At 58.9% G+C, this 21,868-nt stretch overlaps 10 protein-coding genes across 10 annotated transcripts in view; 4 read left to right on the top strand and 6 right to left on the bottom strand.

Moving 5' to 3' along the window:
* GGTG_11270 (hypothetical protein) overlaps nucleotides 1–711 on the top strand; it is a gene marked incomplete at both ends in the record, with an annotated part of 2,515 nt that extends 1,804 nt beyond the window's left edge. Inside the window, one exon of the mRNA XM_009229155.1 lies at nucleotides 43–711. Coding sequence (XP_009227419.1) covers nucleotides 43–711 — 669 coding nt within the window. The remainder of the gene's footprint in view (nucleotides 1–42) is intronic.
* Nucleotides 712–1,286: 575 nt separating this feature from the next.
* GGTG_11269 (hypothetical protein) lies at nucleotides 1,287–2,120 on the bottom strand (the record flags this gene model as incomplete). The annotated part of the gene is made up of 1 exon (XM_009229154.1): nucleotides 1,287–2,120. One exon carries the CDS (start codon nucleotides 2,118–2,120, stop codon nucleotides 1,287–1,289), a length of 834 nt encoding a protein of 277 aa, XP_009227418.1.
* Nucleotides 2,121–3,061: 941 nt separating this feature from the next.
* On the bottom strand, nucleotides 3,062–6,710 carry GGTG_11268 (leucine carboxyl methyltransferase 2; the record flags this gene model as incomplete). Its single annotated transcript, XM_009229153.1, has 6 exons — nucleotides 3,062–3,814; nucleotides 3,880–4,578; nucleotides 4,649–5,703; nucleotides 5,782–6,143; nucleotides 6,235–6,464; nucleotides 6,543–6,710. The coding sequence occupies 6 exons, from the start codon at nucleotides 6,708–6,710 to the stop codon at nucleotides 3,062–3,064; spliced, it is 3,267 nt and encodes a 1,088-aa protein (XP_009227417.1).
* A 194-nt stretch (nucleotides 6,711–6,904) lies between these two features.
* On the top strand, nucleotides 6,905–7,966 carry GGTG_11267 (hypothetical protein). Its single transcript, XM_009229152.1, has 2 exons — nucleotides 6,905–7,208; nucleotides 7,304–7,966. The coding sequence occupies exons 1-2, from the start codon at nucleotides 7,098–7,100 to the stop codon at nucleotides 7,835–7,837; spliced, it is 645 nt and encodes a 214-aa protein (XP_009227416.1). The 5' UTR covers nucleotides 6,905–7,097; the 3' UTR covers nucleotides 7,838–7,966.
* GGTG_11266 (cofilin) lies at nucleotides 7,861–10,091 on the bottom strand. Its single transcript, XM_009229151.1, has 7 exons — nucleotides 9,996–10,091; nucleotides 9,559–9,670; nucleotides 9,444–9,454; nucleotides 8,906–9,089; nucleotides 8,723–8,796; nucleotides 8,583–8,631; nucleotides 7,861–8,480 (listed from the first exon to the last, which is right to left on the bottom strand). The coding sequence occupies exons 2-7, from the start codon at nucleotides 9,559–9,561 to the stop codon at nucleotides 8,343–8,345; spliced, it is 459 nt and encodes a 152-aa protein (XP_009227415.1). The 5' UTR covers nucleotides 9,562–9,670; nucleotides 9,996–10,091; the 3' UTR covers nucleotides 7,861–8,342.
* A 453-nt stretch (nucleotides 10,092–10,544) lies between these two features.
* GGTG_11265 (heat shock protein 60) lies at nucleotides 10,545–13,127 on the bottom strand. The gene is made up of 3 exons (XM_009229150.1): nucleotides 12,868–13,127; nucleotides 12,612–12,753; nucleotides 10,545–12,541 (listed from the first exon to the last, which is right to left on the bottom strand). Exons 1-3 carry the CDS (start codon nucleotides 12,967–12,969, stop codon nucleotides 11,031–11,033), a joined length of 1,755 nt encoding a protein of 584 aa, XP_009227414.1. The 5' UTR covers nucleotides 12,970–13,127; the 3' UTR covers nucleotides 10,545–11,030.
* A 215-nt stretch (nucleotides 13,128–13,342) lies between these two features.
* Nucleotides 13,343–16,697, top strand: GGTG_11264 (hypothetical protein). The gene is made up of 7 exons (XM_009229149.1): nucleotides 13,343–14,063; nucleotides 14,147–14,336; nucleotides 14,497–14,853; nucleotides 14,941–15,001; nucleotides 15,085–15,181; nucleotides 15,276–15,882; nucleotides 15,974–16,697. Exons 1-7 carry the CDS (start codon nucleotides 13,887–13,889, stop codon nucleotides 16,030–16,032), a joined length of 1,548 nt encoding a protein of 515 aa, XP_009227413.1. The 5' UTR covers nucleotides 13,343–13,886; the 3' UTR covers nucleotides 16,033–16,697.
* Nucleotides 16,698–17,442: 745 nt separating this feature from the next.
* Nucleotides 17,443–18,980, bottom strand: GGTG_11263 (hypothetical protein; the record flags this gene model as incomplete). Its single annotated transcript, XM_009229148.1, has 3 exons — nucleotides 17,443–17,571; nucleotides 17,671–18,503; nucleotides 18,563–18,980. The coding sequence occupies 3 exons, from the start codon at nucleotides 18,978–18,980 to the stop codon at nucleotides 17,443–17,445; spliced, it is 1,380 nt and encodes a 459-aa protein (XP_009227412.1).
* A 326-nt stretch (nucleotides 18,981–19,306) lies between these two features.
* On the top strand, nucleotides 19,307–19,813 carry GGTG_11262 (hypothetical protein; the record flags this gene model as incomplete). The annotated part of the gene is made up of 1 exon (XM_009229147.1): nucleotides 19,307–19,813. The coding sequence occupies one exon, from the start codon at nucleotides 19,307–19,309 to the stop codon at nucleotides 19,811–19,813; it is 507 nt and encodes a 168-aa protein (XP_009227411.1).
* An 890-nt stretch (nucleotides 19,814–20,703) lies between these two features.
* Nucleotides 20,704–21,801, bottom strand: GGTG_11261 (hypothetical protein; the record flags this gene model as incomplete). The annotated part of the gene is made up of 1 exon (XM_009229146.1): nucleotides 20,704–21,801. One exon carries the CDS (start codon nucleotides 21,799–21,801, stop codon nucleotides 20,704–20,706), a length of 1,098 nt encoding a protein of 365 aa, XP_009227410.1.
* Between the last annotated feature and the right edge of the window lie 67 nt (nucleotides 21,802–21,868).

The following is a 21,868-nucleotide window of genomic DNA, read 5'->3' as shown; positions in this document are numbered from 1 at the left end:
GCCGTGTCGCGGCTCGACATATCGCTAGACCCGCGCGAGCAGAGCGTCTTTTACTGCGAGCTCGAGTACCTCGTCACGACGGCGCTCGAGGCCTACATCACGGCGCAGTTCAACGCCGGGCGGCTGCGGCCCGTCGCGCTCAACAAGGTGGCCGAGGCGTGGCGCCACAAGGGCCGCCCGCGCGTCGTCGGGTTCCGCTACGACGTCGAGACGCAGCTCGAGCTGGTGCTGCTGCACCTGCACGACTTCAGGTTCTACGGCGAGGGGTGCGCGTCGGCCGCCGCCGTCACGGGCGTGCTCGAGATGATGCGCGCCGACGCCCGCGCCATGCGCGTCCGCACCTTTTGCCAGCCCGACCTCGTCATGGCCAAGCAGCTGCTCGACGCCCAGAAGCTGTTCAACATCCTCGGCTGCCCGGACCACCTGCAGATGCAGCTGCACCAGGCCGTCCGCTTCTTCAAGCTGGTGCTTGCCCGCGAGAAGGGCATTCAGGACCGCCACTACCACGGCCGCCCGCCTTCGCCGCCGCCCAAGAGGGCTCCACCTCAGACGCCGAGGCAGTTCCAGCGCGAAATGGGAGAGCGCCTGCCCGCCCAGGACGCCCTGCCCGGCTTTGACCGCCACCGCGGCGGCCAGGGGCCCGGTTCCTACCATCGCCGCCAGAACTCGGAGGGTCGGATGGAGGAGAAGGTTATTTACCGCCGTTTCTGAGGTGGTCGCGGCCTTGGGCCTAAGTAGTGGACTTGATCCAAGGGGGCATTGGCAGCCCCTTGCTTCTACGATTCATGGCTGATGTTTACGAGACATCATGTTGGAAAAGCTTTCGCTTTCGTTTCCTACATAATACAGAGCCCGGGAGGGAAAGGAGACAGGAAATCAAAAGGAAACCAAAAGCGTTGTATAATGGCATTGTATGAACATCGAGGAATAAGGAAAGGGGGAATTTGGGGCTTTGAATTTCCCGGCGCAGGAGCTTTGGTTGGAGGTTTCTTTTCAGGAGATTCGTTGCTCGTCTCGTTAAATCATTCTTCATTAGGGCTACCGAGGATTTGCTGACGCGGCCCAAACGTGGGCGCGGAGAGCTCGACGGCAGGATGGGCATGACCAGGCTAGGTAGATATCCAGGCGTTTTGCTTTGCCGACCAAGGGGGAAATTGACACATTCGAGATACAAAGGAAAGCTTATGAGAAACTCGAGAGGATATAGAAGGTTTACAGACGGGAAGGTTGAGCAAAGCACGAATGAAACCCCGATTAGTCAAAATGCATCAAATTAGAGACACCCCCTAGGGGCGGTAATCCAACGGGCGGTACTGCCTCCTCTCCGGATCGTCCAGGCTCCGGCGCCTCCGCACGGGACGCTCGTCGTCATACACGTGGTCGATGTCGTCGTGGCGGGAGTGGTGATGACGCCGGTGGTGGCTGTGGTGATGATGATGCGCCTCGTCGTCGTGGTGCCGGTGATGGTGGTGGTGGTGGTGATGATGCCCGCCGCCGCCAGCCCTGCCCCTGGCCTCGTCCTCCCGCTCGCGGTTGATCTCGAGGCGGCGCTCGAGCGCGTTTGCGCCGAGGCCGCCGACGGCCGCGCCGACGAGCGTCGACATGAGCATCCGCTGGTCGCGCTCCCTCTCACTGCTGCCGCTACTGCTGCCGTGGTGGTGGTGGCCGCCGCTGGAGGAGTGGCGGTGCTTGGGCGCCGAGTCGCTGGCGTGCCTGGCCGCCAGCCCGCCGACGATGGCGCCCAGGATGCCGATGCCGAGGCCCGAGTTTGACGAAGTGAAACTGTTCTTGACAGCCCGCTCCGCCTTCTCGACGGGCCCGTCGCGGCCGCGCGAGTGCGAGTCCCGGGCGGCGCCCCTACAACGGCTGTGGCTGCGGCTGCGACTACGGCTGCGACTACGGTCGCGGCCCCGGCTCCGCGTCCGGCTGTTGGAGCGCGTGGCGGGCGTCATCATGTAGCTGCGCTCGACCACGGCGGCCGAGGGCGGCGGGACGGACCGGGGGCGCCGCTGCTGGCTCGGCGCTGGAGGTTGGAGGTGGTAGCCGCTGGGTCGGCCGCCGTCCACGTCGTAGTAGCTGTCGCGGAACCCCTCATCATCACGGCCGTCGTGACGGGGCATGGCCACGGGCCCGCGCTGGGTGGAGTATATAGGAAGAATAAAAAGAAAAAGAGCTCTTGGATGGGTGTGAGCCTGAAATCCGAGGGGTGATTACTATGGACAAAAAGAGTGTTTTGCTTGGACTGGGAGTTGGAACAGGAGTAGGAGGAGGAGGAATGGATAGAGTGGATGCAGGTCCGACACAAAAAAAGTTGTCAGCAGGGACAAAACAAAAAGATTTAAGTCTTGGTCAGCCACCGCCGCAGCGCATCCGAAAAAAAAAGGAGCGCTGTGCCAGACTTGTTCAGACTGCAGTCGCCCGGCGCAATGCACGCACGGTTTCGGCAGTGCCACCCGCCCGCCAGTCCGCTTCAGCCGTCACACGTGCTCGCGTCGGGAGGGTCGAGTCCTGCAGGGAGCAGCACCCAGCCCGGGTCTTAAGCGGGAGCCTACGATGGCCGTTTGCTGCAGTCTGGTGTGGACAAGGCGCTGTTCTTGTTAGTTTTCGCCCGGTTTCCGCGCGTGGGGTCAACTGCCACAGCCCGCGTGATGTCACTATGCATGCAGCTCCGGCCGACTGCTGTCATCTGCGGGCGGGGTTCTACCGACACCGACGGGAGCCTTGGTGCTTAGCTCAAGTAATTTCGGTGCCTATCGGGTCTGGCGTCGAGCCGATGACAGTCGGGGTAGTAAGTGGCTGAGTGGGACTGCGCTGCGCCCTGTGATAAGCCTCTCGGCTGTTAGCCTCCATTGGCTGGCTGGCCTTGGCTAGCAATGTTCCATTTCAACGCCATCAAGCCCCGGCAGCCCAAAACAATTGTGTTGCCTGGCTGCATGTTGAGTGCCTGTTTGGTGCATATCAATTGGCATGGCAATTGTAATTGCGAGTTTGGGGTTTTATTCGTGTTTTGTCTTCCCATCTCTGCAACGGCTGTGCTCCCTCCTGGGCTGTGTGCTCGCCCTCAAGGGTTCACACCTTGCCGCAGCTCTTGAGCAAGCCTGAGCAGGTAAAACTCCCTCGCGTCCGCAGGCACGCCTTCGAAGCCGCCAATGATGCGTCCCACGTCCTTGCGCGCCCTCTCGTACGCGGCAAGGTCCCTGTTCCCGTACACGTCCTTGCCCGCCGCGTAGCTCTTGTCGTCCTGGTTGCGGAAAAAGACGTTGACGGCGACGCTGGCGCCCGTTCCCGCCACCGGTGTCGCCGTGTGCAGCCAAAACGGCGGCAGGTACAGGACGTCGCCCGGGCCCACCACCGCCTCCTGCGGCCGCGTGTGCGAGGACAGCCCGCCGTCGAGTAGCCCGGCGAACGCGTCGATGCTGGAGCTAGAGCCCCCGGCGCCGATGGACAGCTCGGCCACGTCGCCGGGCGGGAATAGGAGAAAGCGCTTCGAGCCTCGAACTTGGGTGTAGACGTTCGCCATCACGTCGTAGTGCAGCCACATGTTCACCGGACCCGACATGCGCAGCACCGAGCTGAAGAGGTTTTGCACAACCAGCGCCATCTCGGCCGGTAGTGCAAAGTCGCAGGCAAGCAGGGGGAAGTCCTCCTGCAGATTTGCCGGTCGCGATGCAGGCTCGTTGCTCGACAGCGCGCGAAGGTAAAGTCTACCACCCCTCTCCATCTCGTCGACGAGCTCCGAGAACTTTTTATTCGTATAGCGAAAGTTCTTGGCGTTGAAGTCCATCAACTGCCCTTGAGCCTCGTGAACAACCACCTTTGTCTTCACGTTAGCTTTGTTCGCTATGCCACAAGGACGCTCGCCAGCCCTGCCCGACTTACTTCTCTGTCGCCACCGACTGCCGAGGTCATGTAGGTAGGGGTCCATTTGTCGGTGCAAGCTCCGATGTTGACCCCTTCCATCACCGCTGGCTTTCCCTCGCGTACGATTTGGACAAATTGCGCCTCTGATGTGAGCCTAACGCGAGGGATTGGCCTTGCCTCAACGGCTTTGAACGAGGCAGCTGCTGGCTTGTCAGCTTCAACCAGCGTCGCTGTCTCGGCGCAGCCCCAGGTCTCGATTTTCTCGTCCAGACCCTCATCAATGGCGTCAGATGTAGGCAAGTCTAGACATCTCCGAGGCTTCTCAGAGGGAGAAAGAGAGGTCGCTAGATGGCCAGGATGAAAGTTGATAGCGTATGTGCCCTTCGTCCAGAAGGTTCCCATCGAGAAGCATGTAGCGCCTCCTCCAAGCAGAACTATGCTGCCCGGGAATGCCGCAGCACACGAGCCGATGAGCAAGGGACGGGGTAAGCTCGGATCAGATATGTCCAAGCGGCAGACTATTAGATCGCCAGTGAGCGACTCTTCGCGCAGCACCAAAAGATCGTGATCCTGCCGCACAAGGCCGGACACGTCCACGCCCCCGGCCACTAGATGGAAGCCATGGCCGAGCGGAACGCAGTTTGCGCCGAATCTCGCCACAAGGGCACGGTAGCTGGGCTGAACCTTCTCGATATCTCTGAAGTGCAACTCCGGGGCCTGGATTACGGGTGTTAGCCTGACCGAAAGAAGGAGCCTTGATTACGTGGTAGCGACTAGCCAAACTCACAGCAATGTCAGAGACATTTAGCTCCCAGAGCAGCACTTGGTCCTGAATGGTTCCGCCCTCTCCGATGCCGCCAGCATACACACCCGAAAACGTGGTAGACCCTCGCGGAGCCCTGGACGAACAGAAAGCAAGCGCACCGAAAACCGGTGTGGGGATCGACGACCTAGCAACACGGCATCTCATCCAGCCTCGGTCAGGGTGGTACAGGAGGTATCCATCAAATATCGCAGACGGCCCAGTCTTGCCGCCGAGAACAAGCACCATGCTGGAGTGACCGAGCCTGACGGCCGTGTGGCGGCAGAGCGGGACCGGCAGCTCATGAGTTCCGTGGAGCCGCCGCCAGCTCCTGGCAGTCTTCTCGAAAACCCAAGCATCGGCCATGGGGCTGGAAGGCGAAGTCCTGCCACCAACCAGGAGCGCGCTGTGCTCCCCAATATCTGTTAGGGAGTGGCATACCCTGCTAGAAGGGCCGCTGGCGGCTCGCAAAATGGGCTCCTGGGTCTTCCCGTCAGGGGTGTACAGGTCGACAGATCGCAGCCTACCGTTGGAGCCCATACCAAGGACGTCGGCGATGAGATGCCGGCCTAGCACGTCGGGAAAGGTCATGGCCCTGCCGAAACGCCGCGGCCCTTGGGTACCTTGCTGCTCCGAGAAACTGACGCGGGCACGCACTGATGGTAGAGGCGGTGAATTAGTATGAGGAGGGGTCTCTTCTGATGGCGCCCGTATGGCCTGAGAGGTTGAGGCTTGGAGGAGCATATAGTGGCTCCCAAAGAGTGAAAACTCTTCCCATTCATCAAAAAGCTCTACCGTATCCAGCCCGCAGCGTTCAGCCTCGGATAAGAACTGGTCACTGGACCAGGCATCCCAAAGCGAGCAGCACGCAACCTCGAGCCAGCCTCGCCCCACAAAGCGGTTCCTTTGGTCCGACAAGGTCCGGTACTTGTCTATGGATTTCAAAGGCGTGTTCAGCCTCTCGAAATGCCGTATCATTGTTTGCGCAAATGGGTGCTCGGGCCCATCTGGCAGTACTTGTTCGAGAAGGCAAAAGTTGGCTGGTGCAGGTCAGCACCGTCAACATCCCACCGATTTGTTTCCACGACACAGACGAAAGACAGGAAGATGAAGCTCACAGTCACCCAGAGTGCTAGCCCACTGAATAACGGCATCGGCATAGTTGGTTGGCATATATGTGATGGACACCTCTGCCACGAACAAGAACGACGCCTGGGTCAGATCGACCACGGAAGCTAACGCGGACTCCAGCGATGGAACATCACGGAGGTCGCACCCGATCTGAAAATAGCGCCGGGAGCGCAGGAGCACTGGATCACCCGCTATGGTCTCAAGCGGGACAAGCGGGTTCCAGAGTTGAGGCGTTTCCATCACGACGTCGCGCTTCTTCAAGATCAGGTCGGAGAAGTCGACGTCGACAAAGACGGCCGAGTCACACAGGTCCGGGTACCGAGTGAGACACTGCCATGGCAGCACGTCGCTGGTTTCGTCACGGGATGTATGAGACTAGGACAAGCCGGAGAAGGGAGAGAAGGAGGAAGAGGGGAGCCACAAGCGACTGGCCGACTGACCTCCCACACCCAAGGTTGACTACAGCCTTGGTATTCTTCCCAGAGGCGAGAGGCGCGCCCAGGAAGTCCCGAACTGCACAGTCGATGAGGTGCATGCGGAGGTGGTAGCCGCGGTTGATGACGGGGGCCCGGCGCTGGAAGCGCTTTACGAAATAGCGGAAGAAGTGAGGCTCGTCCGGGTAGTAGATCTTCTCAACACTTCTTTTGGAGGTGATGCTGCTGTTATTGGTCTGGCGGGAAGACGACAGTTGAGGATTTGTTGATACTTAATCATGGGAAAGAGAAGATATGAGAGACGAGCCACTCACGCCCATGACCTGGTCGTCCTGCTTTGACACCTGGCGCTTCTTGACGACACCTTTTCCCGCCCCTGCCCCGGGGGCCGTTGGAGCCGTTGTGGCAGTGTCTCCAGCTATTGCGGACATTTTCTCGCCTTCGGCCATGTCGGAGGGTCGTGGCTGGTCAGAATCTGCCATGTCGAAATTTTGAGGACATGTTCAAGTTGTCGCATTACGTGCCAGGGGTCAAAAGTGAAGCATCTCACGGCTTGCTTGGCAGGTTTGTGTGCCAGACGAACGACGCGAGGGCGCTAAAAGTGGCACCTCAACGGTTGCAGCCACAGCGAGCTTGGGGTGCTCCATGGCGGGGTCCTTGGCCGGCGCCCGTCCCCACATTCGACAGCGCGTGCGACGCTGGATGGTGTCACCCACAGTAGTTGACTTTATGCCGTTGGAGACGATCTTGGATTCATCGCCATCCCTCCTGCCCTCGACCCTCGACTGCGCCTTCATACCGACTTGGCAGCTCACGGTACCCAACCGCCAACCGCATTCACCGCACATAACCTCGCAGCGTCGCCCAAAATGGCCGAGGTGGCATTCGCAAGCACGTTCCTCTCACAGCTGGACTCGCGGCCGGCAAAGCTGTCGCCAGACCATGTCGAGGACCCGCGAAACTATCCCGCCCGGTCGGCCGTAAGTGATGCTAATAGCTCTCTCTCTCCTCGGCACCCTTCCTCGTGGGCCGAGATGTCGCTAACCATGCCGCCAACCCAAACATAAAAAAACAGTACATAATGCCACGCATGCCCAAGCCCATGAGCAAGCGCGCCCGCCCCTCGAACCCGGGCCAGGAGCGCAGCGTGACGGTGCACCTGCGGTCGCTCCGGAACCCGCCCCTCGACATCAAGCTGACGTCGCAGCCGCTGGGCACCTCGGTCCTCGACGTTCGCACCGCCGCGGCCGCCCAGGCCGGCCTCCGCGCCGACAAGGTCAAGCTGTTGCACAAGAAGAAGCCTGTGGCCGACAGCAAGGTGCTGCGCGACCTCGTGGCCGCCGACGATGAGACCCTTGTCGAGTTCTCCGTCATGGTCCTCGGCGGCGCCGCAGCCGCCATCCCGAAGGCGGAGGAGGACGCGGCGGCGGCGGACCAGGCTTCGCCGGCTGCCGCACCCACGGCACAGGGCGTCAGCGGCGCCGAGGCCGTGCAGAGCGAGGAGTTCTGGGTTGACCTTAGGGGCTTCTTGCTGCAGAGGGTACGCGACGAGACGTATGTCGACGAGCTTTCCAGCACGTTTCGTAAAGCGTGGGAGGACAGGTCGTAGGAAATTACGCTGCCCCCTGGGCTGTGACATCTCAATAGACCCCTAATGATACCGATGAATTTTAATGCATGGAAAGGATAGATTATATGGTGAATAGCAAAGCTCAAAAACCTTGCCTTAAGATAGGACGTATGGCAAGTTCGACTTGAGATCAAGGCTGCAGAGGAAAAGAAAACTAGACACCGCCCGGTCTTGGTAAGGAAGCTGTCGTTTTTCTCATTCATTCGGAATTGCGAATGTACTCATAAGACAATCGTTTCTGGTGTGGCAGCTGGAGAGACCTGAGTACCCCTCGAGGCAGCAAAGCCAAGGGGGCTCCTCAGAAACTCGACGCAGCCGCTCCTCTATCCTTTGATAATCCCGACTTGACAATCATTTGACCTGGACAATCCTCCAGCTCCTTCCCGAGCCACATCCATGGCTCTTCCCTGGCTTGCTTGGTAGGTGGGCGCAAACGGTAAGCGGAAAAATAGACTGGAGAGCCCCCACGGGAGCAACAGCCACCTTAGGCCAGCCCCTTGCTAACCGCCTTGAGGACCGAGTCATATTCGATATCGTCGGCATCGTTGGCTTGCAGCTCATAGGCGATGCCGTTCAGCGAGCGCTTGAGGGCGTCCTTGGACGAGGCGTAGACCATCTTGGGCTGTTTGGGGAAATTTGTGAGTGAGAAGCACTACTGAAACATGGAGGGCGTTGATTCATCGGCAAGGGGAAGGAAAAGATATGGATACCGAGCGAGACTAACCTTGATGCTGGCATCATCGGGGGACCAGGCGATGAAAGTGATCTTGTTCCTGCGGGGTTGAAGTGGCGTCAGCGTGTGCTCAGCGGTGGATTAAAGTGTGGTTGCCAGCGCTGGACCCAGAGGGCGGGTTACAAGCCTACCTCTCACCCTCACCCGACGACAGGCTGTACTGGAAGTCGTAGATGGCATAGCGGGGAGCCTTGCTGACGGCGCCCTGTCGGGGGACAAGAAAGCGAGGGTCAGCAAAAGGCCAGAGAGCGACGCGATACCCGCCATATGCGGGCGCGTCGAGGTCAGGGCCATGGTTTCTTGGGTGGCCTTACGGTTGCCGACTTGATAGTGGCGTTGATGAGCTTGTTGCGGAAAGCCTCCCAGTCGTTGTCACCAGAAGCCTCCTCGACAACAATCTGCTTGTTGTCGTCGGACAGTTTGAAGATGATGTACTTCAGGCTCTTGCCGAGCTTGAGCTCATTGTACTTCTCTATGCACTCCTGTGCAACGGTCGCTCTGAGAACATCCCACAAAGGCGCAGCAGGGGCGCACAGTCACATGTTAGTTTATCTTCTGCGTCACCGTGGCTCCGCGTCTGCGGCAGCGATGCAATGGACGGGATCCGACGCAGGCGGCAGTCCCGAAGCCACGCCAGCTGCCGCCGACCCCCTCCTGATTGCCCCTTCGCGCCAAGGCTGCAGTTTCCTGGTGGGAGGCAGACCGGACGCACCCTCCTTGACGCAGTCCCCCTATGGCGCAGTTACGGCGAGGTGCGGGCGTCGTGGGGCGGGGGAGAAGGGGGAGGCAATCATGGTCGGTGTCGGCGACGGGGAGAGGCTTCGAGGTGGGGTCACGAGAGTCGCTACTAACCCAGATTGAGACTGGCAAAAACGGTGATTTATTAGCACTGCGACAGCCTGTAAAGCACGGCGGACGGGCAGCCGTCGGAGGGCCCCGAGCGAGGCGGCAGGGATGCAAAGCTCACCATGTTTGTGCGCGGTTTTGGAAAGGCGAGGTGTGGAGAGGAGTTGGACGGCTTCCGCTGGGGTTCGCGGGAGAGAAAGTTTGCTGATAAGAAAACGGCAGCGGATTCTAGACTAGACGGCGGGGTGGAGATCGGGTTTGCTTTAGGTCAGCACCTGTCTGCTGCTACTGTTGGCGTCTTAATGTGGCCCAAGTCCTTCTCTGTCAGGCAAGATGGCGTGCGTGGAGAGAGTGTGTGCAGCGTCCATGCGGACAGAGGGCGGCGCGCAGCCTGATAGGGGCACGAGATGGGCTCCAGCAGGCAGTCGAGGCGGGGCCCAGCGCCGCCACTTGTAGAGAACCGAGGCCAGCACAGGCGGGGGGAAGAGGAGAGACGGGGGTCCTGGCCAAGAAACAAGAGTAACGGCAGCGAGGACACCCCGCCAGAGAGGCACATACCGGTCGGTGGTCTATGTGGTGAGTGTCAATCAAATCGAGTCGACGAGGTTTGGTGCTTTTGGTGCTGGCTCGAGGATGATGCGGCCGGGGGACCAGGCAGGGTAATAAAAGGCTGAGGAGGGGGGTGTTGTGGATTGGGCCGTTCCCAGCTTGCAACGAAACCAGCCTATGGTTGCCTTGGGTGGCCCCCTGGTGGGCTGTGCTGCTTGCCGGTGCGTCGCTGCTGCTGTCGTTGGTGGGGCAGAGTGCGCGCCAATTGGCGGGGTGTGTTGTCGTCAACCTCGAGGTTGGCTGTGAGACGGGCCAAGTTCAGTTGCGATAGACGATAATTAATCCATGCCCAGCGACGGATAGCACCGGCACCCGCAGACAGACGGATAACAGCATCCAGGGGGCCAGGCAGCCAGTCTAAGAGCATGGCGATTGAACCATAGCTTCAATGTCACTTATTTGCCGCCCATCAGCTTTCAGGTCACGACGGCCCAGGACGCGTGTCTGCAACAGCACCCTTCACGTCAGTTATGGCTGAAGATGGCGTCAGCTCAGAGGGGCGTGAGAAGCAACGGCGTTTCACCGATCCAATCAACAAGCTAAGCCATCCAATCGGCCATGGGTGAACGGATGAATAACGGGATATGCAAACGTTAAGGTATCTCTTTTGGTTTCTGCCTGTTTTCTTCTTTTTGTTTTAATCCGCACGACACGGCTATGGTACAAAATCACCAGCCGGAAGCTCTGGTCAGGCAGAACCGCGCCCCTTGCTGGCGAGTGGATATAAGTAACAGGGGTCATGGCAAGACGTGAAAAGGTGAAATAGAGGGGAGATGAAGTCGCGCAGGAAATGGCCGAAAATGAGAATCCGTCAACTCTGAACACCGGGTTACCTCCCATATACATGCATGCCTTCACGTAGCCGCGTCCCGAGATCGTCGTGTTAATACAAAGAGTGCGCGGGCTGGTCGTCCCGCCGCCGCCGCTGCTGTTGTGTGTCAGTCGGTCAGTCAGCCCACCGTAGAGTCGGTGGCCGTGCGCGCTTTACATCATGCCGCCCATGCCACCCATGCCGCCCATACCGCCCATGCCACCACCCATGGCGGGGCCCTTCTCCTCGGGAGCCTCAACAATGGCGACCTCGGTCGTGCCGAGCAGCGATGCGACACCGCTGGCATCGAGAAGACCGGTCCGGACAACCTTGAGCGGGTCGACGATGCCAGCCTCGATCATGTCCACGTACTCGCCCTTGGCGGCGTCGTAGCCCTTGTGGAAGTCGGTGCCAAACTCATCCATGAGTTTGCCGACGATCACGGAGCCCTCGAGACCAGCGTTCTCGACAATGGTCCGTGCCGGCCTGGTGATGGCGTTCTTAATGATGCTAACACCGAGCTGCTGGTCGAAGTTGGCAGACTTGACGTCGCCTAGGGCCTGGCTGGCCGCCTTCAGCAGGGCAGTGCCACCGCCGGGCAGAATGCCCTCCTCGACGGCAGCGCGGGTGGCGTTGAGGGCATCAACGAACCGGTCCTTCTTCTCGCCAACCTCGACCTCGGACGAGCCGCCAACCTTGATGACGGCGACGCCACCCGACAGCTTGGCGAGGCGTTCCTGCAGCTTCTCCTTCTCGTACTCGGAGGTGGTGGGGTCGGCCATGACGCCGCGAATCTGCTCACACCTCTGCGCAATGGCGTCCTTGCTGCCCTCGCCGTTGAGAACAATGGTGTCCTCCTTGGTGATGGTGATGGAGCCGGTGGAACCGAGCAGGTCGACGGTGGCCTTCTCGAGCTTGACATCGAGCTCGTCGGTGAAGACGGTGCCGTTGGTCAGCACGGCGATATCTCCCAGGATCGACTTGCGGTTGTCACCGAAGCCGGGAGCCTTGACGGCAGCGACCTGGAGCTGGCCACGGAGCTTGTTCAGGATACAGACGGCAAGGGCCTCGCCTTCAATGTCCTCGGCGACGATAACCAGTGGCCTGCGGAGCTGGGTCGAGATCTCGAGGGCGGGGATGATGTCCTGGACGGCGGAGATCTTCTTTTCGGACAGCAGCAGGAGCGGCTTCTCGAATTCGACCTTTTGGGCCTTGGGGTCGGTGATGAAGTAGGGGGACACGAAGCCGCGGTCGAACCGCATGCCCTCGGTGACCTCGAGCTCGTCGTTCATGGTCTTGCCCTCCTTGACAGTGATGACACCCTCCTTGCCGACCTTCTCCATGGCGCTGGCAATCATCTTGCCGACGTGGACGTCGCCGTTGGCGCTGATGGTGGCGACCTGGGCGACCTCCTCGGCGCTCGTGATATCGCGCTTGTGCTGGTGGAGGAACTGGATGACGGCGTCGACGGCGGCCTGGATGCCACGGCGCAGGTCCATGGGGTTGCAGCCGGCTGCGACGTTCTTGACCGTCTCGGAGAAGATGGCGCGGGCCAGGACGGTGGCCGAGGTGGTGCCGTCACCGGCCACCTCGTTCGTCTTGGAGGCGACATCCTGCAGGAGCTTCGCGCCCAGGTTCTCGAACTTGTCCTTCAGGGTGATTGCCTTTGCGACAGTAACACCATCTAAGGCTACGTTAGCATGTCTGCTAGCTTATAGAGGCGGGGCGGGGCACATGTCTAGAAGAGCGCATACCTTTGGTGATCTTGGGAGAGCCGTAGCTAGACTCGATCAGGACGTTGCGGCCCTTGGGGCCCAGCGTGGTCGAGACGGCCTTGGCAAGAGTGTCGACACCGGCGAGGAGGGATGCACGGGCGTCGACACCGAACTTGAGCTCCTGTGCGTTTGGTGGGGGGCAAGGTCAGCCATGTTTGGTCTTGTCAGATAGCTGGGCCGGCAGTGTACAGATGCTGCCTGAGAAGCTGTAGGAAAAGCAATCACCAATCCTTACCTTGTGCGCAAACCGGACCTGCTGGGAGAGGCCAGTGTGGCGGTATTTTGCGGCCGACGACAGGACCGAAGCCCGCGTCCTGCTGCTTAGTGCGCGCTGCATTGTGTGGATTAAGGAGTTTATGGGAAATAGAAACAGACAGGCGGAACCAAGGGCCCCGAAAAGTCACAGCAGAAAGGTGCTGCTATAGAGAGTTCGTGGGGATTAGAGGAGGGGAAGGTGGACGGGAAGACGGGAGGTTTTAAAAAAATTGCTTGCTGAGCAATGACGCTGAAGCTTGCCGATTTCCAATTCGGTGATAAAAAAAATCGTTCGGTTGAGCAGCTCTGGAGGCCGAGCTAGGTGGGGGCTAATGCCGTATATGGGCTAGCGCCGACACCCCGGTTCTTCTTTGAGATTCTGTGGGTCTTTGGCTGGGAAAGCCAAAATAGACGTTTGGGGCGTCGAATCCAGGAACTGGGGCCGTTGCCGATGTTGGCCCTACAACAAAAGAGAAAAAAGGAAAACAAAGTTACCTGCTTGGTGCTAGCAGTAAATATAGGACCTTGAAGTCCCAAGTGAATTCCGTGCTCTGCAAGCCAGCCCCCACCCCCAAGAACATGCATCAAACCTACACGCACGGATTCCCACGAGCTGATGATCCGTTCACTATGGTGTTGTGATCAAGAAGGAGCCCGCGATAGCCCTTCTAAAATCGTCCATGGAGAAGGAGTATATGGATCCCAGAAAGACCCTCAAATCCCCACGCACATCCGGCTAGTCACAAGCCCAGACGTCTTGTGTGGTATTGAGCAGCTGGAATCGGAATAAAGGCAAGCTGATATGACGGGCCCATGCAGTAGTACTGATTATCCGTGTAAGACGAGCATCAAGACGACTTAGTCAGCCACCACGACTGCAGCCTCGAATCACGACGCTCAACAACGAAGCTGGCCTTGCATTTCTCCCCACGTACACAAATAAAAAGTTCCCCATCACCGCAGCCCGCTCGCCCCCTCCTCCGTAGATACAATCCGGCCATGTCGGATCCGGAGCAGCCCCAGAACTTGGCCCGCCAGGCCTGCGCGACCTGCCGCCGTCAGCGTCGTAAATGCACCCGCCAGCTTCCGTCGTGCCAGCTCTGCCTCAAGAGCCGCCGTGTGTGCGAGTACCCCAGCGAGGTAGACTCGCCGCAGTCAGCCGTGTCCGGCTCTCATGTGAGTCTTGCGCCGTCAGTGCCGCTTGAGCCTCACAGGCTACCACATAGAAGCTGGAGACCAACCAGTATCTGTCCGTCTAGCTGCCCCTACGAGATCCCGCCGTGGCCTTGTTTTTCCTCGACTCGTATATGTTCAGGAGAAGGAACACTGTGACCAAGACACCTCGCATCCAGCCTCCGCACGAGATCGTCGAGCTTGTAGAAAACAAGGCCGATGTCCAGTTAAGCGTGCAAATCTACTTCGCCGAGGTCCATCCTCTATTCCCTATAGGTTTGAAGGGGCTCTCATATGATCGGTGTTTTCGCCCATAAGATTGAATCCAGCTAGCTTGATGTCACACATCGGCTGGCTTGATTTCTTGCACACCACTCGTCATTAATGGTATTCTAACCATAAGCCGTCGCGGCATGTATTGCGTGCGTGCGCCCAGTCTCCAAGCTGAAGCTTCTCCAAGACCTAGCGGCCGCCAGCTTCCAGCCCCCGAAAGCCGATACCCAGGTTCTTCTGGTTGCGATACGTCTTTCCTGTCAGAGCCTAGAGGGCTACAGCACGGGCGAGGCCACTCAAGCATCGCTATATTGGAAGACCAAGAGGGCTCTGAGCTGTCTCGAGGCGAATGGGATCCTCTCCATCCGGCTGCTGCAAGCCTTGCTTTTGGTGACATACTACGAAATTTCCAATGCCATATATCCCTCCGCATTCATGAGCGTGGCCATGTGTGCCAGGGTGGGACAAGCCATAGGGATCCACGACCACACCCGCGCACCTCAGATGCTTCCCGTCCGAAGTGAGCTTGTCTTTTATAGAAGCATCCCCATCTCGCCCCGATTTGCTTGATTGTGCCTTGGAACTAAGCTCCTTGTTTCTCATACAGCCTCGTTGGTCGAGCACGAAGAGGCCCGCCGGACCTGGTGGGGAATCATTGTGCTTGACAGGTATGGATCGTGTCTAGATCGGCTCCGCGTGTGCTAGAGCCATGTAGTTCCTCGGTCACTGACTCTGGAGCGATCGAATTCAGATATATCACCATAGGGCCCGAATACCGCCCGTTCTCGTGTCTCGGCCCGAGCCCAGATGCTCTGTTGCCGATGGATGAAGGATCCTGGGAGTCAGGGGTAGGCCCACCATCACCCCAACGATGGCCATACGTTCCCATGTGCTCTTTTAATCACGTCTCCAAGGAAGAGGCTGATCGCCAAGCATATCCAGGAGCCAAGGATCCGCCCATCACTGGCGGTCTCAGCCGCGGTGGACAACTCGGCATGCCCCTTCGCCCGCACATGCCAGGCCGCGAGCCTGCTCTCCCGGGTCCTGCTGCACATCAACCACCGGCCGGACGACTACGACGCCTACTACGCCGAGTCGCTGATGCTGGCGCGGGCCGCCACGGCCTTCGCCTTGGCCGTGGCCCACGAGGCGGGCGCGCTGGGCGACCCGCAGCTGGCGCCGCTGCTGCCGGCGCTGGGCCTCGCCTACAGCACGCAGCTGGCGCTGTTCGACGCCCACAGTTGCGCCGAGTGTCTCAGCTTCGAGGGCAACGTCGGCTCCCCCGGCCAGCTGGAGATGCAGCAAGTGGCCCTCGAGGGCCTCCTGGCGCTCAGCCCGCGCGTCGCCTCACTCGCCCGCCGCATCGTCGGTATGCTGGGCCACGGCGGCGGCGTGCGCGCTGTGAGCCCCCTGGTTCTCGACTGCCTGTACCAGACCGCCAAGCAGCAGGCGTGGTACTTTCGCGAGACGAGCAAGAGGGAGGTGTTTGATGACTACACCACTGTCAGGGAAGCCCTGGCGGCGGCTGGGCATACCCAGATTCGTGCGAGTGAGTATCCAGCTCGTTTCTTGGCTTCACAGGTTTTCATATACTTGGATCTGGACTGGTGGGGTTCTCGGCACTGACACTGGTGTTACAGACGAATATCTCGTTATTTTGGATGGGGATGACTTGCGGCTAGAAGGCTACGCTCCTTAAGTTCCAGGAGGCATAAACAGCGGCACCAACCGCCCACTGCTAAGACTCGGAGGGATTCTGTGTCTCCCTTGTAGCACGAGGTGGTGTCCAAGAGCAGAATGCGTACGCTGGAATTACCCGACGCCATTTTGGAAATATTGACGAGCTACGAGATATTCCAAAGAACACGCCGGCTTTTTTTCGGTACAACACCGCTTGACTCTCCTGGCATATAATCTACTTCCACTCAAGGCTTGCTCGTGGCAACCGATGTGCTGTCACACTGGGAAGTGTTCCCGGAGATGACGGTGTATGCGCTAGCATCCGCGAACCAATCTTCAAATAACCAAGGGAAGTGAATGTGGCATGAGTTTACTGCTTGAAGCAACCATATAGCAACTAAGCTGTCCGGCCGGCTGTTCTGTGGCAGGAGAGAGATTTTTGATCAGAGGGCTATCATGTACCTGGCGTCGTCAATGAAGTTCCCCTCAAGCAAGGCCTTGACCTTACCCGCGGCCAGATCGACAAATGATCTCGGTCTCCTGATGTGGCTCGAGACGCAAGCACAAAGAAGACAAAAAGCACAATGCGACCCCCGCCTTGCCTCCCCATCTTCAAAGCGCAACAAGAGGACAGGAAATATCTGCCGGGCAGGCTATCTTCGTAATGCCAGAAACGTTCACGGGGTGCTACCTGCTAAGCAGCTTCGGCGGCTCACTTATTGTTGGTTTTTTTTTTTCAAATTTTTTTGGTCTTGTTATCTTTTTGCTCTAACGGCCAACCTACTTGACAATCGTGCTGGTTGTGTGTGATCAGACATACCCCTCTCTCTGCGCTACTTCAACAACATCGATGAAGAAAGAGGGGAACAAAGAAGGAAGGAAATAACAAAGGAAAGTAATGGCGGGCACCAAAGTAACAAAAGCTGTCGGCTCCATCGTCCTAATCTTAGGTGAGGTCATCCCAAACAAGTTCGGGTAATCTCGAAGAGGCTGCCATCTCCAAATAGCAAAGCTGCTAGCTTCGGAGACAGGGGGCTGCCCGGCTCATCGAGGTGAGGGTGCCAGCTTCAGAGAGAAGTGGCTGACATCTCCAAGTAGACGAAGCTACTAGCTTCAAAGAGACGAGGTTGTCGGTTCCGTAGTCCATATATCGATAAAGTAGTCCAACACAAATCCGAATGATCCTGAGACGAGGTTGCCGGTTTCCGACAGAAGAGGCTGGCCATCTCGAAGTGGATGAAGCTACTAGCTTCAGAGACACGCGGCTGCCATCTTCAAATAGAGAAGCCGATGGCTTCAGAGAGATAAGTATGCCGGCTCCGTCGTCAAGATCTTGATATAGTAATCTCATACAAGCCCGAGTGATCTTCAAGCGAGGTTGCCATGGTCAGAGTGACGATGCTGCCGGTCCAGGTAGGTGAAGGTCGACTTAGTACTGGTCGCCCTGGGACAGACCATTACCGAATGGGGTCGAGAACACGGGGTCGAACTGGTTGATGCTCTGGTCATCGTTCTCGTCGCTTTCCTCGTAGTCCCGGAGCTGCTGGTCGTACTCCTCCTGGAAAGTCGTGGTATTGAGTGTTAGCATCAGGGGCTAGAGAAAGTGCCTGGGCGTGGTGGAGGAGGGGGGGGCGCGTTATTTTAGTCGCAAACTCACCTGCAGGAGCTCCTCATCGTAATGCTCGTCCTCAGTGTCGGTCTCCTCCGACGTAGCATCATCCTCGTCATCCTGCTCATCATCACGCTCGTTGTCCTGCTCGTCGACTTGTTGGCCCTGGCCCTGGTACGCCGCATAATCATCCTCGCTCAGGTCGACGGACTCACCCTCGGCATCCTGGTCGTCGGCCTCTCCGTCCGAGTCCTCCATGGTCTGGGAGATGACCTCGGTGGCCTTCTTCGAGGCGGCGCGGCGCGGGGTGGTGGCCTTGCGGGCGCCGGGGCGGTAGTCCTCGTCGCCGCTCAGGTCGCAAGGGTCGGCCGAGGCCTGCTTCTCGGTCTTGACGCGCTTGGGCGGGGCGGGAGGGCCGGCGACGGCGGCGGCGGCACGGCGCTTCTTGCTGGGGCCCTCGGTGCCGGTGGCGAGTGGGGCGCCGGTGGCGTAGTCCCAGTCCACGGTCGTAATCCTGGGGGCGTTAATCCGATTACTGTTGACAAAGTCAACCGCGTCCGGGAGGTTGAATTTGCGATGGGGGATGTTCTCGGTGTAGAGAACGTTCCGGACCTTGAACGGGTCGCCGTGCTCGTTCGCCCGGATCTGGCCGCGGACCTCGGGGTTGTGGCCCAACTGCTGGCCGGGCTTGGGGATCTGAGGCGGCACCAGGTGCCCCTCGACGATGAGCTGGTTTCGGAGGCGCCCGAGAGCCTGGTGGATGGCGCCTGGGGTCGAGCCCGGGTGCAGGCGGTGGGCGATCTGGCCCCAGGGAAGATCGATGCCATGGCGGAAGGTCTCGTATACAATGTCGAGTATGAGCATCTCATAGATCCTCGGTTCTGGCGCGCAGGCCGTCAGCAGGGATGGAGAGATGGGAGGGGGGAGGAGCAAGACTTACGCTTCCAGGAGATCAGGCTCCTGCCCTCCTGGCGGCCGTTGCGCGATTTCTCCTCCTCGGTGGGGGGAATGTGGGTGTATACGCGCTCTGGGGCCTTATCCTTCCTGCGTTTGTTCGCAACCGTTGTGCTGGACGCCGCGGAGGCTGCCGATGTAGCAGCGGGCTGTGCAGTGGCAGACGAGCCCCTGGTTCCGCTGGGTCCCGCAACTGGCTCTGCAGTGACTAGCATCAACTCATCCCTGGCATTGGGGCCGGAAAGCTTCTTCCTGCCGCCAGCTTTCTGCTGGCTCTTGGGCAGCTCCGCGGGCAGCTTGCCATTCATGGTGGCTTCGGTACTGGAGGCTTCGGCCGTAGTTGCTCGACCACGTGCTTTGCTGGTTCTGTTGACCGGTGGGAAGCTCTTGTTTGGAGAGACCATTTTGAAGGAGCAGGATGTTGATGTGCTCGTGCGGTACAGGTAGACTAGTATAGTCAGTGTAGTAGGAGGAAGAGCGGTTCCGAAATGGAGATCGAGCGTGACAGTTGTGACCGAGGACACAGTCCGGCGAGAGACAAGAGCCGAGGACGGTGTATGGGATTTCTGTCTGGTCACAGAGTCAGTCCTCAAAGCCGAACAAGGGAACGCGAACGGCCGAAGAGGGGTGAGGCTGAGAAGCCAAGGGCAATGTATGCCGCGTACATGAAGCGAGAAGGTCGTCTAGACGTTACTCTGCGGAATTGAAAAGTCCGAGAGCAAGGCCAGAAATGCAGCCGAAGAGCAAGATTGCCGCGGACAGGGCGCTACTGCTAGAGAGCAACGCGGATCAAGGTGTCGAAAGGGGAGGTGCAGGTATTCGGGAAAACAAGGGCAGGCAGATGGTTGAAGGGCAAAACCACGATTGGCTTTACAAAGATATGGCGCCGAGGCGCAAGGGTATCGGCAGCGCAGGAAAGAGCTGCGTTGATAAAAAGACCCGAAGGCCCGTCACCCTTTCTGCGGAGAGCCGGAGACGACGCTGGGGTCTAGAGGCGTGGGTTGGGATGCGAGTTGGGAAGCTTGTGGTGATAGGCGAGAGGGAAGAGGATGGTGACAGGTATCTGTGCAGTCAGCGAGCAAGCGGGCTGAAGTTGGAGGTTGTTGGCAAGTTATATCAAGTCGATTCGCGTGCCTTTGGAAGAAGACAGCGAAGGCGAGGAGAATGCTTTGTGGAAGAGAGAGGGAAGAGACGAGGGAAAGGAGGAGGGGGAGCAGTAGAAGGTGGGAGATATTAGAATTGGGAGGGCAGACGCGTCGGAGGGCTCCAAGGCGCGCTCGAGGTGGGGCCTTGGCAGACAGACATCGGATGCTCCCAGCAATAGGAGTTTGGAGCAAACAAACGGCGGCCCAAGACCGCCGGGCATCAAACGGTGCGGGCAGGTAACGTGCTGGCCCTCCTCCTCCTTGACTTGGCACGTGCCATCGATGGTAGGAGGGCATGTTGCCCTCAACTCTGTGGCGGGTGTGATATCTTGCACACGGAACCGGCCCCAAGTCAGCCCCCAACAGCACGAAAGGGACTGGCCGTAGGGGGAAAAACAGTAGACCGCAAGCAAGATTAGATTAGACTGGACAGACCTCTGAGGAGAAATTCAGAGATTACAGACAACTAGATGCACATATATCAATCTATCTGCATCACACGCCCTTTGAGGCGGTCGAGGAGTACCGTAGATTCTTCTGCATATGAAGCCGAGCCCAGCAAACTTGCTATGGTGCCGATTATTGCTCACGGTCGAAAAATCAGGCGAAAGCTCACCCATAGGGAGAGCAGATATCTGAATCTGGCGAAATGGCCATCATTTATTTCAACTTGCTCCTATTGAGTGCACAATTCTCCCCACACCACCTCTTGTAGTGCGGCTATCCGGAAGCCAGTGAGAGGTTGGCATCCGCAGAGACAGACAGTTCACAGAAGATAGAGAAGAAGAGCAGAGAGAAACGTTGGATCCTCCCAGGACTCTCCGTCCTGGTGGCACTGAGATATCTAAGGATATCTACCCCCTCGATTCCACCCCCATACCAACACCATGCCCGTATCTCTCCAACTTCAAAAACTTGCACTCAAAACTCCCCAATTCCACCAAAGCCCCCCACTCGGCTTGCTCTAGCCGAAGCCCGTACGCTAGATAAGGCGCAGAGGGGCACGAACAACCGAAGGCTCGTCGAGAAAGATCATGGGCACCGAGTTCATCGGCGATAGCGGGGGCTGGGCAGTAGCGACCACATTCTCGTCCTTGCCGAGTCCTCCAAGCTTCTTGGTCATCTTGCGGAAAAGACGGCTCAGGCCCTTGGGCTCCGCATTGCCCTCCTGCTGAGACTTGTTGGAGCGGAAGAGAGAGAAGATGCGGCGGTTCTTCTTTGACTGGCGCAGCGACTGCTCCATGCCCTGCTGAATGAGGCCGGGCAGAGCTGTGTGCAGATCTGTGTGCAGTGCATCGATTGCAACTTGGACTTCGCGCTTGAAGAGGGCAAGCTTGAGATCCATCACCTCGGAGTCATGAAGAGAGTAATGGGCGACGGTGTTGACGATGGCATTCTGGAATTCCCGCAGGTCTTGTCCAGTCTGTGCAGTCTGTGCAGCGGTCTGCGCTACAATACTCGCCAAGTCGTTCCTGTTGTTGTCTTGCAGAAGGGCGGTCTGCATGACGCGGAACAGGCGCTCCTCCTCTTGAGCAGTGCGGAGGCAGGCCTCGACGCGGTTGACGACGCGCTGGCGCTCAAGACGCTCGTCGAGCTCATCGTCACGCTCGCGGATGTCGCGGGTGAGGCCGACAAGGAGAAGTGAGGCACGGGCATTATCATTGCTCTCGCGGGCCTCACGAAGCTCCATCAGGCGGCGGTAGTCATCAACAGTGGCTTGGGCGTTGTGGTTGAGGTACCGGGTGGTGGGGAACTCTCCAGAGTGATGGGCGAGATCAATCTCATCAGCCATGCCGCGAATCTCTTTGGTGGAGTAGAGAATGTCGTTGACGTAGATTGTGGTGCTGGTGCTCGCCTCCCAGGCGCCACCGTCGCTGCTGGACGAGTTGCGCGACGAGGAGGGGGAGCCGGCGACACGACCAGGAGAGTTGCCACGACCAGGAGAGCCGCCACGACCCATGGTGCCGGCGACGTTGGTCTGGATAGAGAGCTGGCGGGCAGGAGACTGGCCCTGAGGAGAGGCGGTGCTCTGCAACTCGGCGCTCATGGCGCGGAGGTTGTTGGTACGGCGAGCGTCCATTGTGGCAGTGGCAGACGATGAGAGTAGATCACTCGTAGCAGCCAAGATCCTGAGCGGTGCGGGTTAG

Source organism: Gaeumannomyces tritici (genome assembly GCF_000145635.1).
Source record: "Gaeumannomyces tritici R3-111a-1 unplaced genomic scaffold supercont2.6, whole genome shotgun sequence".
Lineage (NCBI taxonomy): Eukaryota > Fungi > Ascomycota > Sordariomycetes > Magnaporthales > Magnaporthaceae > Gaeumannomyces > Gaeumannomyces tritici.
The sequence above is the reverse complement of the archived record's forward strand: the minus strand, read 5'-3'. Positions and strand labels throughout refer to the sequence as shown.

Coding starts and splice junctions, on each gene's coding strand:
- GGTG_11267 (XM_009229152.1), top strand. CDS start 7,098: ATGGCCGAGGTGGCATTCGCAAGCACGTTCCTCTCACAGCTGGACTCG. Junction 7,209..7,303: donor ACTATCCCGCCCGGTCGGCC/GTAAGTGATGCT, acceptor ATAAAAAAACAG/TACATAATGCCACGCATGCC.
- GGTG_11266 (XM_009229151.1), bottom strand. Junction 8,797..8,905: donor CCACTATCAAGTCGGCAACC/GTAAGGCCACCC, acceptor GTCCCCCGACAG/GGCGCCGTCAGCAAGGCTCC. Junction 8,481..8,582: donor CCGATGATGCCAGCATCAAG/GTTAGTCTCGCT, acceptor TTCCCCAAACAG/CCCAAGATGGTCTACGCCTC.
- GGTG_11265 (XM_009229150.1), bottom strand. CDS start 12,969: ATGCAGCGCGCACTAAGCAGCAGGACGCGGGCTTCGGTCCTGTCGTCG. Junction 12,754..12,867: donor AGGTCCGGTTTGCGCACAAG/GTAAGGATTGGT, acceptor CCAAACGCACAG/GAGCTCAAGTTCGGTGTCGA. Junction 12,542..12,611: donor CTCTCCCAAGATCACCAAAG/GTATGCGCTCTT, acceptor ACGTAGCCTTAG/ATGGTGTTACTGTCGCAAAG.
- GGTG_11264 (XM_009229149.1), top strand. CDS start 13,887: ATGTCGGATCCGGAGCAGCCCCAGAACTTGGCCCGCCAGGCCTGCGCG. Junction 14,064..14,146: donor CAGCCGTGTCCGGCTCTCAT/GTGAGTCTTGCG, acceptor CTGTCCGTCTAG/CTGCCCCTACGAGATCCCGC. Junction 15,182..15,275: donor AAGGATCCTGGGAGTCAGGG/GTAGGCCCACCA, acceptor AAGCATATCCAG/GAGCCAAGGATCCGCCCATC.